The sequence below is a fragment of the Xenopus tropicalis genome, chromosome 3 (assembly GCF_000004195.4).
Source record: "Xenopus tropicalis strain Nigerian chromosome 3, UCB_Xtro_10.0, whole genome shotgun sequence".
NCBI classification, from domain to species: Eukaryota; Metazoa; Chordata; class Amphibia; order Anura; family Pipidae; genus Xenopus; species Xenopus tropicalis.
Window position 1 is genome coordinate 104142041 of NC_030679.2, and position 19945 is coordinate 104161985.

General features: G+C 39.0%; 1 protein-coding gene across 2 annotated transcripts in view; it reads left to right on the forward strand.

Moving 5' to 3' along the window:
• Window positions 1-19945, forward strand: part of galk2 (galactokinase 2) — a 70876-nt gene that overhangs the window by 77 nt on the left and 50854 nt on the right. Inside the window, exons 1-3 of one of the 2 annotated variants that reach the window (XM_031897817.1) lie at window positions 498-592; window positions 14209-14297; window positions 16226-16349. In XM_031897817.1, coding sequence (XP_031753677.1) covers window positions 16264-16349 — 86 coding nt within the window. In that variant the 5' untranslated portion in view covers window positions 498-592; window positions 14209-14297; window positions 16226-16263. 2 annotated transcript variants of the gene reach the window in all.

A 19945-nucleotide genomic window follows, 5' to 3' on the forward strand; every position in this document is an offset into this window, starting at 1 on the left:
GCACAGCTGCCCTTGGACATTATGACACAAGAGGGGGCCAGGCACCGCTTGGGGGCGTTACTCCATAGCCAGTTCGGAATCAGATATTGTGTTCCCTCAGCCCCCTCATAAAGGCGCCTTTATGTGATGTGGGGAATAGAGCCAGGTAGGAAAGGGTCAGCCTGCAGCGCCTGCGTGGGAATGCTGTTCTTTGCCATTGGTTTGAATAACTATTAAGCCCGCGTTTTGTCCCGACTCCCCATTATATTCCTGTATAAGTTCAACCAAAAACTACAGCCCAAAACTAGCGAGCCAGTCATATGCATTGGCTGAGGTATCAGGGGAAGCTCCAATGGGGAACTGTGATGAGAGGAGGAGTGTCACATGACTGGCGTTCAACAAGCTGTGCTGCTTTCTGCTGTGTATGAGGCAGTGCCCAACGCCCCGCCTGTGCCTTGTGATCATAGAACACTGGATCAGCTACTTTTTCTTTCCTTTTTTTTTTTTGTTACAAAGTTCTTAGCTATGTTTTTTTTATATAGCTTTGGCTTTGTGCATGTTTTCTATGGCGTGGTTACCAACTCTTATATTCAGCAGGCTCCTGATCTCTTTAGTAAGTTTTTAGTTTTCATATTCAGTTACAGGGCACACTTTCAGAGCATCAGCCTCTCCTTAGTACTGTTTTCAATAGCGCTCCAGCCTATGGAAGGATTGCACCACCCCAGCCAAGTGTGACAAACCAAGCCCTGCGCTCTCCAAGTTGGTGATACTATTCCTGGACTAGCAATCAGTGGATTCTGGCAAACTAGTGGCTACTGTAAGACAGTCATTATTTAGTAATCTGGCGGGGGCTCTTTGGGCCTCTATGTACTTGAAATGCCAGTGCCTTTTTTGAACATCGGAACTAGGGGTAGGCAGAAGAGGCAGCTGCCTAGGGTGCAACGATTAGGGAACGCCAGGCAGTAGCCTCTCCTGCCTACCCCTAGTCTTGACTAAGGGTAGGCAGGAGACACCTTTGTCATTGCCCCCTCCGCTTGTCATTAGTGGTGGGGGCAGTGACCCATCGCATCGCACCCCTCCCCAAACTGCGCATACACACCAAAGCACGGGGGGGGGGATGGGCGAGGTGGCCGACCAGGTTGCCTAGGGAGCCTGGTCGGCTTGGGCCGCCCCTGAGGCTTGGTTGGCTTAGAGGGAATTGTATTGAAAAAGAATATAATGCAATTTTAATACTGATATGTTCCTATTAATTCAGCATTAACCTACTTCCAATGTTAGCTCAAAATTTTCCACCCTGGCCAGTTGACAAGATGACCGATATCCAAGGCAAATCAGCCCTAGTATTGCAGTAGTTGAATTCTACTTTGGAATAGCTCAGTAGTTTGATTGAATGCAGAACCTGCACAGATTTTTTTCTAATCATAAAATTCCTGTTCCTTGAATTGAATGGGCTCCGCCCACTTTCTCTAACCTTGGACCACAGTTATACAGTAAAAACCACTGTGCAAAGTTTGGGGACCCTGGTTTTAATAGTGTCTGAATGGCAGCAACTTATATTATCCCACTAAAAGTCAACGACATCTGATTGGCGGTTGGTGGCTCCACCCCCTTTTTCTAACCTGGAACTGCAGTTACCCAGTGACTAACTCTGCGAAGTTTAGGGACCATAGGATTAATAGTTAAAGAACGGCAGCAATTAAAATTTAAACCGATAAAAGTCGATAGGTGAATTGTGATTGGTGGTTGGAGGCTCCGCCCACTTTTTCTAACCTTGAGTTGAAGTCACCCAGTGACAAACAGTGGGCACCCTGGCATAAATAGTTTGAGAATGGCAGCATTTTAAATTTAAACCAATAAAATTCAATGGATGAAATCTGATTGGCTGTTAGTGGCCCAATCTACTTTTCCTATTTTTGAACTGCAGTCCCCCAGTGACCAACTTTGCAAATTTTGGGGACTCGGGCATTCATTGTGAGGCTGACAGCATTTTACACTTCACCATTGAAAGTAAATAGGTGAAATGTTATTGGCTGTTGGTGGCTCCGCCCACTTTTTTCTAACTTTGAATGGCAAATACCCAGTGACTAACTCTGGAAACTTTAACAACCCTGGAATTAATATTTAAATAATGGCATCAGTTTAAATATAAACCAATGAAATCTAATGGGTGGAAATGGATTGGCTGTTGCTGGCTCCTCCCACTTGTTTGGGAACCCTGACATAAATAGTGTGAGCAAAGCAACATTTTAAATATAAACCAAAAAAATTCAATAGGTGAAGTCTGATTGGCTGTTGGTGGCTCCACCCACTTTTTAAAACCTAAAAATGCAGTTCCCTAGTGACCCTGGTGTTAATACTGTGAGAATGGCAGCAGGTTGAATTTCCTATTAAAAATCAATAGGTAAAATCTGATTGGCTGTTGTTGGCTCCACCCACTTTTTCTAACTCTGAACTGTAGTTACCAGGTGACTAGCTCTGCAAAGTTTGGAGACCTTAGTATTAATATTTAAAGAATGGCCGCAGTTTAAATTTAAACATATGAAGTCTATAGGTGAAATCTAATTGGTTGTTTTTGGCCCCACCCACTTTTCTAAACTTGGAACATAGTCACCCAGTGACAAACTGTGCAAAGTTTGGGGACCCTGACATTAAACATGTGAGAATGGCAGCAGTTAAAATTTTCCCACTGAAAACAATGAAAGGAATGTGATTGGCTTTTGGTGGCCCGCCCACTTTTTCTAACCTTGAGTACAAAGTCACGCAATTACTGACAGTGCAAGGTTTGCGAACTCTGGCATCAAACCAATAAAATTCAATAGGTGAAATCTGATTGGCTGTTGGTGGCCCCACCCACTTTTTCAAAACTAAAACTGTAGTCCTCTAGTGACCAACTGTGAAAAGTTTGGGGACCCTGGTGTTAATACTGTGAGAATGGCAGCAGGTTGAATTTCCCCATTTAGAGTCAATAGGTAAAATCTGATTGGCTGTTGGTGGCTCCACCCACTTACAAAAATACAAAAAAACATTAAATGCATAGTCACCCAGTGACTTCCCAAAGTTTGGGAAGCCTGGCAACAAACCAATAAAAATCAATAGGTGAAATCTGATTGGTTGTTGGTGGCTCTGCCCACTTTTCAAAACTAAAATTGCAGTCCCCTAGTGACCAACTGTGAAAAGTTTGGGGACCCTGGTGTTAGTACTGTGAGAATGGCAGCAGGTTGGATTTCCCCATTGAAAGTCAATAGGTAAAATCTGATTGGCTGTTCACATCTCCGCCCACTTTTGGGCATCCAACAATCATCATATTTTCATTCAGGCTGAGCCCATGACTAGGTGATTCAAGTTTAGGGAATGTAGCCTCAAAGCTGTAAGTTTGGCAGCAGTTTCAATTTCCCCATAAAGTCAATGGGTACAATATGATTGGCTGCTGTTGGCCCCTCCCACTTTGTGGTTTTTTTTTTTTTTTTAAAAACCTGAATGCGTAGTCACCCAGTGATTGACTGTGCAAAGTTTGGAAAATCTGGCATCAAACCAATAAAAATCAATAGGTGAAATTTGATTGGCTGTTGGTGGCTCCGCCCACTTTTCAAACCTTAAACTGCAGTCCCCTAGTGACCAAGTGTAAAAAGTTTGGGGACCCCGGTGTTATTACTGTGAGAATGACAGCAGGTTGAATTTCCACCAAATCAATAGGTAAAATCTGATTGGCGGATCACAGCTCCGCCCACTTTCGAGCATCCAATAATCATCCTATTTTCATTCAGGCTGACCCCATGACTATGTGATTCAAGTTTGGGGAGTGTAGCCTCAAAGCTGTAAGATTGGCAGCAGTTTCAATTTCCCCATAAAGTCAATGGGTGAAATTTGATTGTTGGCCCGTCCCAATTTGGGGTCATCCAACAAATGTTGCTGCTTCATTCGGGGTGACCCCATGATTATGTTATTCAACTTTGGGGGGTGTAGCTTCAAAGCCGTAAGATTGGCAGCAGGAGGCTCTGCTTGGAGAAATTGTGTCTCTGTGCTTCCAAGACAGAAATTCAAATATAGGCATCTACTTTGATACCACTGGGAACAACATCAAAGGAGGTGGTGAGCATGTTGCTCACAAGCCACTGGTTGGGGATCACTGCTCTAACCAGTAACTAAAGGTATGGAACCTGTTATTCAGAATGCTTGGGATCTGGGGTTTTCCAGATAAGGGATCTTTCCGTACCTTATCTTTCCATACCTTAAGGCTACTAAAAAATCATTTAAACCTCCAATAAGGATGTATTATATTTTAGCTGGGATTAAGTACAGGTATGGGTTCCCTTTACCGGCCATTATCCAGAAAGTTCTGAATTACGGAAAGGCCATCTCCCATAGACTCCATTATGAGCAAATAATTCTAATTTTTAAAAATAATTTCTTTTTTCTCTGTAATAATAAAATAGTACCTTGTACTTGATCCCAGCTAAGATATAATTAATCCTTATTGGAGGCAAAACAATCCTATTGGGTTTATTCCATATTTAAATGATTTTTAGCAGACTTAAATTGTGGAGATCCAAATTACAGAAAGAACCCTTATCCGGAAAACCCCAGGTCCCGAGCATTCTGGATAACAGGTCACATACCTGTACAAGGTACTGTTTTATTATTATAGACAAAAAGGAAATGCCTTTTAAAAATGTAAATTATCCCGTAATTCTGAGCTTTCTGGATAATGGTTCCTATACCTGTATTCTTTTACAACAGATCATTAAGCACAACATAATTTATTTTTTAAAATCCCAGTAAACTCATCATCTGGTTTAAAACTTCCTTTGTAGGAGGTAGCCATGCCAAGGCACAGCAAGTACGCAAAAAGTTGGATATTTGTGACCTCGTGTGAACATTAAACGTAACATCTCACTCATTTGCTTTACATTTTGTCTCTAGTTACATGATTTTCTAAACAACAGAAAGTAAATAGTCAATCAACAATTTCAGGGCACATCTAATGGAAAAACAAACCTTTTACTGTAAGTTGCACAATGCATAGTTTAATATGTCAGTCATGGAAAAACAAGCAGCCAGAAAATTGTCTCCCTGAAAAGTGGTCCACCAGCACATTTTAAAATAAACCCACAGATTTATACTTTTTACTTCTAAATTTTGGGAGGTAACAGAATAACCTGTATAGACAGTCTCTCACACAATTTTAACATGATGTTCTAGCAACACTAGCCCTTAAAAAGCCAACACATACAATAAAAATGATGCATGACTGATTAACAGGGATGTCAACTAACTAACTAGCTGACTCTAAGGGGCACATTTATCAAAGTACGAATTTTCGCCAATTAAAAGCACAATTGAAAAAAATTTGGACTAACCACGATAATTTTTGGTGTGCGTTAATCGCGCAAAAATTTGTGTTGTACGAAAATATTGTGGTGTGATCCGAAAGTTGCAAATTTTCATTTCACAGTGATCGTAAACGGCGCAAAAACCTTTCTGACTTTAAACTTTCTATGCATCATTTTGGAAGCCTCCCATAGGACTCAATGGCCCTCTGCAGCTCCAACCTGGCCCAAGGAAAGTCTCCCATAGGGCTCAATGGCACTCTGCAGCTCCAACCTGGCCCAAGGAAAGTCTCCCATAGGGCTCAATGGCACTCTGCAGCTCCAACCTGGCCCAAGGAAAGCCTCCCATAGGGCTCAATGGCACTCTGCAGTTTCAACCTGGCCCAAGGAAAGTCTCCCATAGGGCTCAATGGCACTCTGCAGCTCCAACCTGGCCCAAGGAAAGTCTCCCATAGGGCTCAATGGCACTCTGCAGCTCCAACCTGGCCCAAGGAAAGTCTCCCATAGGGCTCAATGGCACTCTGCAGCTCCAACCCGGCCCAAGGAAAGTCTCCCATAGGGCTCAATGGCACTCTGCAGCTCCAACCCGGCCCAAGGAAAGTCTCCCATAGGGCTCAATGGCACTCTGCAGCTCCAACCCGGCCCAAGGAAAGTCTCCCATAGGGCTCAATGGCACTCTGCAGCTCCAACCCGGCCCAAGGAAAGTCTCCCATAGGGCTCAATGGCACTCTGCAGCTCCAACCCGGCCCAAGGAAAGTCTCCCATAGGGCTCAATGGCACTCTGCAGCTCCAACCCGGCCCAAGGAAAGTCTCCCATAGGGCTCAATGGCACTCTGCAGCTCCAACCCGGCCCAAGGAAAGTCTCCCATAGGGCTCAATGGCACTCTGCAGCTCCAACCCGGCCCAAGGAAAGTCTCCCATAGGGCTCAATGGCACTCTGCAGCTCCAACCCGGCCCAAGGAAAGTCTCCCATAGGGCTCAATGGCACTCTGCAGCTCCAACCCGGCCCAAGGAAAGTCTCCCATAGGGCTCAATGGCACTCTGCAGCTCCAACCCGGCCCAAGGAAAGTCTCCCATAGGGCTCAATGGCACTCTGCAGCTCCAACCTGGCCCAAGGAAAGTCACGATACCGAAGCTTGAATGAATCCAAAACTTTCGTAGTCGTTGCAACAAATACGATTTTGTCGCACAAATTGGTGCACACCGCAAAAAAATTGTGTCATTTAATGAAAATATCGAACAAAATAAGCAAAGTTCTAAAAATTAGAAAAAATATGAATTTTTCTCATTTGGACTTTAATGAATGGGCCCCGTTAGAGGTGAGATAATGATCCAATTTTTAGCATTTTTTTTACCAGCCATACCGAATGAGAATTGCTTGGTTTAAAACTGTGGTAAAATCATTGTAAAAAATTTTGGATCATAAAAATCAATCAATTTGTCCCCAATTTAAATATGCAAATTAGAACCCTAAATATGATATTTGGCCAACATTTTTGAGGAATATTAAGCATTTTTATGAATGCAAAAATAATGGATGCAGTACATCCCTTAGGGACATATACAGTATGCTTAAGAAAGACTCTATATACAAGCCAAAACATTGATTATATGCAAGTTGGAATAAAGACTGCATTTTATGGAGAGTCCTGGGAGGGCGCTGTCTACTTATATATGGACTATCAATTCTTTTTTTTTTTTTTTTTTGTTTTAGTTCCATGATAAGAACCTTTTTTGTCTAAACACGTAAACATACGTTTGTTTTAGTTCCATGATAAGAACCTTTTTTGTCTAAACACGTAAACATAAAAACCATAATAACTTTCCTATATGACTTTATTAAAAATGTTTAGTGCTTTAAAAGTTATTTGTAAATTAGCAATATGTGGGTCGAGAAAAACTCAACCCACACCCAAACCCAGCCGCTCCCTGCCTGAACCCTAATTGACCCCGGCTTCTCCCCTGTATTTATAGACCTGTCCCCCAATGACATAACAAAAGTGTGGGGGGCAGGTGCGCTCCTATAAATTTAGAAGACGGACGCAAAGCCGACCCGCAAATGACGTGCCGAGGTTGGTCCGATCTGCCTGGGTCTCGTGGGTATTGGGCCGACCCATACATCACTATTATAAATGTAATTGCCATTGAAAACAGCATTTGCTTAACTCTTGGTTATGATTTTTTAAACAATGTTTCAAAGGTCAGTCTCCTTCAGCAAGACAGGTCTGCCAATCTGCTAGTTTATGATATATTGTTTCAAAAGCAAGAGTCACCGGGGAGAAATTAGAAAAGGACAGATAAACAGTGCTTTTAATTGCAATTATGTATGCACAAGTGTCAGCCAAGAATTACTGGCAGGAGAAAAAGTCTTTAACATAAGCCTCCAAGCCAAAACCACACTGCCTCCTGTTGCTCAACCCAAAGGAGCAGTGGCAGTACACACCAGGTTCTAGTCCTAGAAGTTCCTGACAAACACAGACTACTGTTTTTGATGCAACTCTTTAAAATTTAATCACCAGCATTATCTCTCAGCCACAAGTGACTTAATCATCTGAATATTTGACTGGTCTTTCCATCTTGATAATAAACTTGGATAGCTATAGAGCTACAGTAAGTTTAAATGAACTTCAGTCATCTCCCCCTTATAGATAAAATCTACCTCAGGAAAATACAAAAAAAAAGGCTTGCCTTGCTTCTCAACTTGGATAAGGTTGTCATCTAAGTATGATTTTTTTATTCTTCTCCCCTTACACCTTAAGGTTTTTAAGGAAGCTTACTTCTTTACACCACTCATTTACATGAAGGATGCTCAGTATCAGCAACTTGGCATACCAAGTTTGGCCTACAAACACATTATATCCTCTATCTGACTGTATCCTTATGCTCTGATCTGTTTTTAAACCTTCCATTCAATAAACATGGGACTAAAGGTGGCCATACACGAGCAGATCCGCTCGCTTGGCGATGTCGCCAAGCGAGCGGATCTTCCCCCGATATCCCCACCTACGGGTGGGCGATATCGGGGAGCATTTAGGTAAAAAAAAAATAATCGCCAAACGATCGGATTATGTGGGCGGCAATGGGGCAGTCGGATCGGGGACCGCATCAACGAGCCGATGCGGTCCCCGATCCGACCGGATTTTCTAACCTGGCCGATCGAGATCTGGCCAATTTCAGGCCAGATATCGGTCGGCCAGGCCGCTCTGCTCTCCCCATACACGGGCCGATTAGCTGCCGAATCGGTCCAAGGGACCGATATTGGCAGCTATAGTCGGCCCGTGTATGGGGACCTTTAAACAGGGGGATCCCACTGGCCTGATAAAATGGTTACTATTTACTACAAGATTCAATTCAAGCACACATTTTGGAAACTCCAAGGACTTTTCCCTAACACCAATAGATTTTTTTTTAAGATGCAGACTAGAGCCTGGCACACTGTTGCATATTTTCTGGTCTTGCACAGCAATTAAAATATTTTGAGTTCACGTTCTCACTATCTGCTCATATATTCTTGCCAGGGGGTTGCCAGACTTCCCGGCACATGTTTAACTTTAACACTTTTCTACTAATAAAATACTCAGTCTCCTCTCCTTAATCCTGCTAACCTCTTGATTCCAAAAGAATGGCTAAAACATCCCAGCATCACAAATGCTATTTTGCAGTTCAGCTCCTTTGGCCAACATTTATTGGCACCGACTAGCAAAATTATATTTGACATAATGTAATTTGTGGTTCTGAACCTGTTGACTAAACAGATGTATACAAGATAAATGACCATTCCCACTTGCTTTTTATGTTTGCAACTTGTTTTCCTTACATTGTTCAAACAAGGTCTCCTAGGAAAGACATGTTAATGTTGTACTACTTGATTGTTTATAACTTGTTCCAATAAAAAGGAAATGTTAAAAAAATAATAATAATTGGTCTCCATGGTTGGCATACTTGCTGTGCAGTTGCGTCACACAGCTTCCCATAAATGAATGTTTAGTATATGCAGGTCATCGAATGTGAACTGCTGCTAAAATGCCTGGCTAGAAGAAAAGGCTCATCCCTGTAGGTCATTATTGATGTTTCAGATTTTTATTTGTAAATTGTGAATTTTTTTTTTTGTTTGTTTCATTTATTTATTTTTTTTATTTTGAAGTATAATATTTATTGTGGGAAATTGCCACTTCACTTGGTCTCCTTTAAGCCTAGAGTAACATATTTAAGATAATCCTCTTTGCTCATACAGGCCTCCTTTTATTCCTTTCTATGTAATAATTCAGCTGAACAGTGCCAGGACTGGTAAATGTCCTCTGGCACTGAAAGGACATTGCTGCCTTGAGTGACGTAAATGAACGGTGCTTCTAAAATCATTCTGGGGAAACATTCTGCACAATAACAATATAATGATATCTTTTGTACCCAACCGCAGCTTTTTAATTACTATTCTGCAGTTTGCTCAGAGCAGTTGGCAGACTGGTACAGCAGTTAAATAAGGGTAAACTGATATTTCCTGTATTCCCCAATCCCTTCCTGTGACTCTCAAATGCATACAGTATGTGCTAATGAGACTATGCCTGGTAACATGCAAAGCAGAGGAGTACCATTTATGTTAAGAATGTCATACTGATGTAAAATGGTATTGTGTGTGTCTTTGTGTATATATATATATATATATATATATTCTGGAACCGTGATTTATTTACATATATATATATATATATATACATATATATATTCTGGAACTGTGATTTATTTCAGCATTGATGGTATGCTGAAATAAATCACTGACTTGATTGACGCTATAGCTGTGAGTGCTTTCTATTGTTGAGTTTTATGCATTATTTTTTTCAGCACCCAGCCATTGCCCCGATATTGGTGATATTGGAGACTATATATATATATATATATATATATATATTCTAGAACCGTGACTATGGAACTTTTTATTTATAGGCCTTTTATACAACTATTTAACTGTGCGCGTTAATTTTATCTAGATATCCCCCATAAACTGAGATCTTTATGTATGGGACAACCATTATTTTTATAATGCCTGGGCCTTTTCTGTATTAATGCTATTTCTGTTAATGCATACTACACTATTAGTGAGTTTCTTCTTAGCTAGGCAAATTGTATGGTTTTCCCAAGACCTAAGTTGAAAATATCAGTAACACTTATCCACGGTTGATCAAAAACACATTTCTTTGGCAAATGTGCAAAGTCTGATTACTTCTTTCATTTAGCTTATTGTTCTTTAGTTAACTTTACTTGTTTTTAGATGACAGTTATTTGGTACTCACCTAAACAGTTTGTTGCCCTATGTCATGTTACTGCTGATAAGACTATCAATAATGTATACATTATGGGAATACTTAGGTAACAAATCACGAATAAAATTTTCTATAAAACAAGCTGGTTATGATTATGAGTCAGCTGCAGGAAAAAGGATCATATATAAGTCAAATTTATGAGTGATCACAAAAGTAAAAATGTTCTGGTGCTGGTAAGAATAAGATGTGTACACTGGTCATTCTGTTTAATAATGCAGTTGTAAGTTCCAGGCTAGAAAATAAAAAAAGCCCACTGGCGTATGTTGTATAGGAACTATTCAAACATCTATTAAAATGTTTTAGACCAGGCTGGTTTCTTTCCAGTAACATGTATAACATACACACCTGAGGCCACCAAGGTTAAAGTGGCAGTATGCCCCCTTTTACAACATTAATTCAACTCAATTTAATAGAAAGTGCTTGTGTTGAACAAGCTTTTTAGGGCATAAGCTGAAGCTAAAATCATATTCTACTTGTCTGAGCACAAAGGAAACAAGTCACCAGTCTACTGAGAAGCTTGTATAAACAAACCCCTTGCTTCCTCCTAGCTGCTGCCTTTGTTTGGCTTTCAGATAAGGAGCAGCTTATTATACTGAGCACTTCTGAGTGGATCGCTGATGTGCTTTTATATCAGGATGCAAAATGTGACATTACTTTCAATTTTACATATATAAATAACCATAAATATTTCCCAATGAAAACAAAGGACAAATAATACTTAAAAGGGGGGATATACTGCCCATCTATAGGCAGAAATCAATATTTTATGTTAAACTGAGCCTGACTGCCCTGTTCTGACACACATCAAGCCAAATTACAATGACATTTCAGCAGATTAAGTGTTATAGATGGCAAATCATTTTTAAACCCTAATGTATTTGTTTACCATAGTACTCTTTAAAGGAGATGGAAAGTGATTTTGGCATTTTACTGCCAACAGATTCGCCACCTTAGTGCCACCTAGAACACTATATTTATTCTGCAGAAAGCATTACCATACCTGAGTAAAGAGCCCTAGAAGCTTTCTCTGTTTAGGATAGCAACTGCCATTTAAAAATCCTGTGTTTCTTTTCATAGAGGACTCACAGCTTTTCTGTGAGTGCTTATGGCTGTATTTACATAGACCTTTCTTATAAAACTTTCTTAGTTTTTACCTTTCCTTCTCCTTTAATGCTTCCATTGCGGCACTCACATGTTATACAGTGGTAGGTGATCATTTTGTACTTCCCTGAGAATGTGACCGATTTTTTCTATTATATATATATAAAGTCCCTGTTTTGTTTTTTTACATTTCTACTTAATAATGGAATGGCGGTGGAATAAAGCCAAGTAGGGGGTGCCAGTCAATCACTGCTCGGCACTGAAATACACTAGCAAGGGTTATATGTGATTAGTGCTATGTTTACTCTTTCCAGCCTTTAAACTTTAGATCTGTGATACTCCTTAATAAGGAGGGTCAGTAAAGCAGTTTAAAGACTATCAAAATGTATTGTATCATCTGTCACTTTTGTGCAGTGTAACTTATTTTTCTAAACCTATAATCATATGATTTACCCTAAGATATATATTATTTAATGTATAGAATACATTGTATTTGGAGAATTGTAGCTTTATTTATGCCTGCTGTCATTTTGTACAAATGAGGCTATTGTTGTTGGAAGGTAATGATTCTTAGTTGAATCAGGTTCACTGATAAACTTATACTATATGGCAAATACAGGTATGGGATCCCTTATCTGGAAACCCATTATCCAGAAAGCTCCGAATTACGGAAAGCCCATCTCCCATAGTCTCCATTTAAATCAAATAATTCAGAATTTTAAAACTGATTTCCTTTCTCTCTGTAGTAATAAAACAGTACCTTGTAATTGATCCCAACTAAGATATAAACAATCTTTAATGGATGCAAAACAATCCTATTGGGGTTAATTAATGGTTTATTGATTTTTTTAGTAGACTCAATGTATGGAGATCCAAATTACGGAAATACCCCTTATCCGTAATACCCTTGGTCCCGAGCATTCTGGATAATGGGTCCTATACCTGTACTAGCCAAATAACTGCTTATCCAGCATCTCCAGCAATCTCATTTAGATTGTAAGCTCTAAGCAGGGACCCCCTTCTTACTGTGTCTCATACCACATGGCACTTATAAACTATAAAGTTATACATACATTCGGAAACCAAGGCATTCAATAGCAGTTTGGTTTTCAATTGCTAATGTTTTCATTGCTACTGTACTATTTATAACTTTCTGCTGGATGGTGAAACATTGTTGGTGGCATTTGCTTACATTAAGCAGGGGCAGGGATGTTGGGTAATAAAACATGGCTAACAGTCAGCATTCCAGGTAAAACCCAAAATATATTTAAAATATATAATATATATAATAAACTATATTTAGGTTCAGTCAGATGCAGGTCAGTCAAGTACTTGCTTTCATTGGAAGGAGAAGCACAGACCAAACCAAATTTTACAGTTGGCATTAGGCTCATTTGTTGACTGCAAGATAGTAAGTGTGAGTCTTGACTCCAGAGAATGTTTTCACTGCTTCAGAATCCAGTGTTGGTTACAGCTCATCCAAACCCACCCCCAAAAAACATTCTTCACATAAATAGTATTTATTCTGATTTTGCTTCTAGAGACTGTTTATAACTCATTATTGATAATAAGAGATTTTAGAAGAGGTGTTCCAATCCTTTTGGCCGTATAATTTACTGTAACTGTCAGCTACTGTGTTAAAGGACATGTAAAGCCTACATTTGCCTACAATGTATATTAGTTAGGCACATCTACCCCACCCAAATGGCATCATTTGTACTGCATTTATCCCCTCCGCTTGCCAGCACCATCACATTTTCCTAAAGCAAATAGCAGTTTTCACCCGGTGGCTATTTTTCCTCTGATACATAATCAGATACATTTAAATCTGCAAACAGCATACACACACACAGACCCTTATTCAGCATACATACACACAGACCCTTATTCAGCATACATTTCATCAGGAATACAGGCTCACACAGGCACAACTGTCTTTGATAAAAGTTCTGCTTTGTTTGAGCTCTGTAATGATAAAGCTGAGCTCAGGAGAAAAAAACTGAAGCAGACAGCTTGAGCTGAGTTTCTATGGGAACCAGCAATGCCATCTTTTTACTGGCTGCTAGACTGGGGGGCGTGTTTAGTAATCTGAGTTTAGAACAACTGAGCATGCCCACAAGCCAACAGCCAAAGCAAATTCCAGAGGGAGGGGCCAAGTGGGTTACAGGAGGGGAAGCAAATCTAAGTGATAAAGGGGACACTGCAGCCTTACTATTAACCTCTGGACAACCAGTGTGGCAGGTATTGAAAGATTTCAAAGAGGCTGTTCACTGATTACATTTTTGTGTGTGGGGTTTACATGTCCTTTAACAAATGCTTTTTATAAAAATATACAGAATTACTGGTTTCTAAGATAATGTTCCTTTTGATGTTTTACAAGTTGTTTTCAATAACACTTTCCCAAATAAAACTGGATAATAAACAAAGTGGAAAATCAAACGGAAAATGCTAGACACTTATCAATATTTTTGTATTGTTAACAGGTTGTTGAAGTTAAAAGAAATATTTGTCTCCAAATATGGATCCGTGCCTTCATTTTATGCCCGAGCTCCAGGACGTGTCAACTTAATAGGTATATTTTTAATATGTGTGCACGTACATGTCATATGTTGTATGTTTGTGTTTTCGTGGTACAGGTATGGGATCCGTTAGCAGGAAACCCATTATCCAAAAAGTTATGAATTAAGGGAAGGCCATCTCCTTGACCACTGTCAAAACCTGTCAATTTTTCTTGATCAATATTGCCAAAATCCATCCCTTTCTTTCTACTGCAACAGCTAGGCTGCTCATGCATGCTCTCATCCTTTTCCCGACTTGACTACTTTAACCTGCTACTAATCTGCCTCCCTAACTCCCTTCTTTCCCCCCTATAGTCTATATTAAATACTGTTGCCAGAATTCTCCTCCTGTCATCCAGGAGAGTTCAGGCCCTTCCCCTGCTAAAGTCCTTACCGTGGCTTCCTATTAAACAAAGAATATCTTACAAACTCCTTCTCTTAACCTTCATAGCCCTCCATTCCTCTGCTCCTCACTACATCTCTTCCCTTGTGTCTCCATATGTTCCTGGCAGACTCCTTTGTTCCTCGCAGAGCAACTGCTTGGTTGCGCCCCCCACTGCTACTGCTGTTTCCTGCCTTAAACCTTTCTGCCCTGCTGCCCCTTACATTTGGAATTCCCTCCCTGATTTCCTCCGGAGAGAATCCTCCCTCAGTCTTTTTAAAACTAAACTTAAAGACTGCCTTTTGAAGCACTTGCACCGCACCTGATCTGGAAACTAGCATTTATATTGTAGTGTCACCCACTGTGACCTACAGCACTTATATTTACCTACTTGTGTCTATAAGTTACCCTCCCATATAGATTGTAAGCTCTACGGGGCAGGGACCTCCATCCTCTTGTGTCTTTGACTCATCTTATTGCAACTATATCTTTTATTTATTTGTGTTTATTGTAATAAATTTACATTTATCTATTATCTTAATAACCCCCCTGTTTGTGTTAATGTATTCTACTGTACAGTGCTGCGTACATAAGTAGCGCTTTATAAATAAAGATATACATACATACAAACATAATGGTCCCCTTTTTCTCTGTAATAATTAAACAGTATCTTGTACTTTATCCTAACTAAGATATAATTAATCCTTATTTGAGGCAAAACAAGCCTATTGTGTTATTAAAGTTATGAAAACTTAAGTTATGAAAATCCAAATTGCAAAAATATCCCTTATCTTGAAAACCCCAGGTCCTGAGCATTCTGGATAACAGGTCCCTTACCTGTATTAGGAAATACATGAAATGTATAAAGGAAACTGTAATTTTGAGAGAAGATATTGGTAATATAAAATGTTCTAAAATGTACAGAAATGTAAAACTTCTGGTTACCAGGTTTGATCCAGTGGAGCATAATCACCTTTTTATTGTCTTTAGAGGGCAGTATTTTTACTGAAGCCTGTGGGGCTAGAGGCATGGGTACAGCGCCATGGACTTTTGCTTTGCACACATTGCAAGAGTGTAGTGTTGCCCATTATTTTGCACAGTCCATTCTATTGTCTATCTTAATAACATACACAATCCCTGCTGATGAGAAGCAGCCCCCTTCATGGTGCTACCACCACCATACTTTGCTTTCAGTATACGTCAGCCATATTGGCGTTCATGAATATTTGCCACATGTAACGGCTCGTGTGTCACTGCAACACCTGTGTTAGGCAGCTTTCAGGCAAAGGTTCAGAAAGAATTTTGACTGAGCTTTAGGAAACTGAGAAGTTAAAATTTATGAACTAAAGAAAAAAGAAAAAAAAAATCTATGGATGAAACGAAAATGCTATGAAAACTTTCTGTGATTGTGCTCTTCATTATCACTTTAAGATAAGATATAATTTTATCCATCAAACCTCAACAGGGTTACTGTGTAATTTTTCTGTTGTCTAAATATTTATTTTTTTCTGCATTATGATATCTAGCAGGTTTCTAAATGACAACTTATTTTTTTGCCAGGTGAGCATATTGATTACTGTGGCTATGCTGTTCTTCCCATGGCTATTGAGCAAGACATATTAGCAGCTGTGCAGATCAGCAATGATCAAGTTGTTGAGCTGTCCAATACAAACCTGTCCTACGTGTAAGTAGTTCTTTTTTTATAAACATTATGGGTAAAAAGTCGAAAAGCATAGCGGGAGGGCAGCAGAATAAATAAATGTAATATTTCTTATAATTACACTCGCATATAGGATTGTTCATTGTGGCCAATATTAACAGTGTACAAATACAGTTTGTAACCCAGTAACACCATATTCTAAATCAAAGAGCATTTTTGATACATTTTTACACCAATAAATTGAACCAATGCTTCACAAATCCAGCACAAGCTGCAGAGAACAGCTCACATGAGTTCAAGGAAGCCCTGTATTTAACATCCCTATTACGTAAAAGGCTTCCTAATGCTTTGCATTGCCCATTGCCCACTTTACACTTTGAACTTGCTTTTACTATTCACCTGTTTTCTTATGTAAATTAGGCCTTTTGTCCTGTACTGGAATTATGTTTCCTGGAAAACACCACTATGCTAAAACTGGATGCTAATGCTGCATGGCCAATTTTCATAAAACCTGTGCACTAAATTTAAGTACCACCCAAGCTATTAATCTTGACAGTACCAAAGACATTTTTTATGCAGATAGCCAATTCTGAAACGACAGGTATTTTTGTTAATTTGTCATGGTAAGTGTTTCTAAAAGAATCTGTCAGGCACTATCATCAGAACATTTTCAGTAGATATGGAATAGGACATTTCAAACCATCCACTCAGTGACACACATTTATAACTGTAAATTTGTCCTCTGGCCATAACATTTTAAATGCTGATTTTGGCCATATGAAGAGGTGTTCCAAATAATCTGAATTTTAGAAAACAGATATTTTATTGGGCTCATGTTTTTAATTGTGGAGTTAATACAGCCATGCCTAAGAGTTGCTTTGCTCTGTGGTGAAAGGATAAGTCAACCCAGGATATAATTGTTTGCTTAATAAAAGAAAACAAAATTCTAAACAACTTTGTAGTATACATTCATTACAGATTTGTAATCGTTTTTGAGTTATTTGTATATATAACTGCTATTAAAAGCAGTGTTTATCTGTTCTTTCTATTCTCTGCCCTGGTGGCTCTGGCATTTGAAACAATGTAACACAAGCCAGCTGACTGACAGACCTGTCTTGCTGGAGGAGACTGATCTTTGCAACATTGTTTAAAAAGAAAAAACAGGAGTTCAGCAAGTACTGATTTCAATAGCAAGTACATCAGAAAGCTGCTTAGAATTATCTTTTCTTTTATTTGGGGTTAACAAGTCCTTTAATGCTAAGATAGGATTAAATATAAATTTTTTTTTTGCTATTTTATCAGATGAAACTCTGCAAGAACAGGTTGCATGTATGAACATTTCTTTCTCTGTAAATGATAGTTAGCAGGAAGATATGTTATATTGGATGTAGGCTGGTATTACCTGTAATTACCGGATCTCTTCAAACCTATTTATACACAAAAAGTAGCAAAAACATATTACAGTAATGTATTTGGTACCAACATGTGTCTCTAGAATCAGATGTTTCGTCCAAGTGTTAGTTTGTTAAATAGAATAATTAAATAATGTTACATAAGTTGTGAACACTATAAGCATAATTAACAGATTAAATCAGTTGTCCAGCAGTAAGCAATTTAGCAGTAAGCAATACAGAGTTATTCCATGTTTTACTAGCCTGTTAAGCTGTAACAATGGACTCTTGCAGGAAAGCTTGGGTTCATTTGGTATGTTAGCTGTTTGTGACCATGTCACTAAAGGGGAAGCTCACCCTTAAGTAAACATTTAAAATGTTATAGATGAGTCTGATTTTGGTATTTGGTGTTCATTTTTTTTCTATAAATATATTATTTAATATATATTTATGTTTTATTGTTATTTATAGTAGCCTTACTGTTCTGCCTTTTTTCAGCCTGCAACTGTAAATGCTATTAGGTTTTTAGGGTGATTTGCCCCAGCAACCATGTTAGATCAGTTGTGAGGGTTCATTTTTATAGTTATGTATATTGCTTATCTTTCTGCTAGATTTCTTTATTGTTTATCTTCCATTCTGATTTACAAATCACTGCCTGGTTGGTAGGGTGATATATTACAATGAAGACCAACAGTGTACATCTTACTAACAGAAAATGTTAAGGTGAATGACCTCTTTAATCTGTGTACCTTAAGCATTATAGTTCACTACATACACATACGTTATATCTGGTCATACATGCTAAGATTTATTAGCTCTGCTACCCAGATGCTGGATGAAATCAGGCTGATATGAATCTTTGGCCGCAGGCTAAAACTTGGATAACATTAGGGGCCTTTGAAGATCTGTGCAGATAGGGCCATACCTATGACTTGATGTAGTCCTTACACACTTTTGTACTTAATGCAATCAGACCAAGCTCTGACAAGATATTTGATGAAAAAAGCCAGAAGTGCCAAGTCAGCAACCAATATCAGCCCAAGAATGGGCAACTTAGTACTATATAAAATACACACATGTAGCGCTACATAATACACAGGCATATTAAAAAGCCTGGACCCTTTTAAAATTTACCTAGAAAATCAATGTTGACAGCTTTTTGTATGAATTTTTTTGAAATACTGAAGAATCAGAATGCCACATAGAATATAACCTCTAGTCATAACATGGTAATTATGATTGGGCTTCACTGCCAGATATGATAAGGAGGGTGAGGGTAGGGGTGCAGGAGTTTCATATTATTTTGTATCAGAATGGCTGAGATTACCCATGGGACAATGCCTCTTCCGTGGGAGACAAAGTAACAGCTGGAGTTCCATAATTTGGATTCCAACAGCTGCCCCGGGTTCTTGGTGAGTTTAGTCTGCTGTATGTGTATTTTTGTTTGAGAGGTATTTAAAAATACTAGCGTGGTAGTGTTAAATTACCCTCCATACTAACCTCTAGCAGCTGGAAAATTAGCTACTATGTGGGCAATATATTCTTAATCCAGACAGCATCAGTACTATGGGACTGTTTCAATTTACACTCCTATTTTTTCTCCTGTTATAAAGTGCTTATTGATTCAATAGGTTGAAATAACTGGGGGACAGCAACTGGAAAGCTTAAACAAAATACAGATTTCCAGATGTTGAAATTGCTTGTGTAAACCGCAACTCCACATTGTACTGGGTATGTAAAACATCTGAATATTTCTCTGAATGAAGATGCCATATCACATCAATGTCACGCACTCATGGATTGTAAGAGACAAAGAAAAATGGAATAGAGTGAAATTTAAGCAGAAACAATTAGATTGTTCATTATTATTTTTTTTCCATGTGGTTTATTTTCCTGTTCCAACATTTTAGCCCATCAGTTTCAAAGCAAATAGGAGGCAGTACTGGGCCAAGAAATGCTTAGTATCAAAGGAAAGAGTGTGTCCAAGTAGACAGAAATTATATTGGGCTTGTCTGGATAAACTTTGTTACCGAATGTGGTTCTATTCATGGCTTTATCTTTTTTTTCTTCTTCTGATCTTGTCATATTCTAGTTGAGTTTATTTAAATCATCTCTCAGATTAACTCTGGTAAAATACCCCAGAGTAAGAATCCTAGGAATAGAAAATGAATAAGAGTCAATTTATAGTATCAGAAACATTGTATCCTGGGCCATAAAACAAGCAATGTA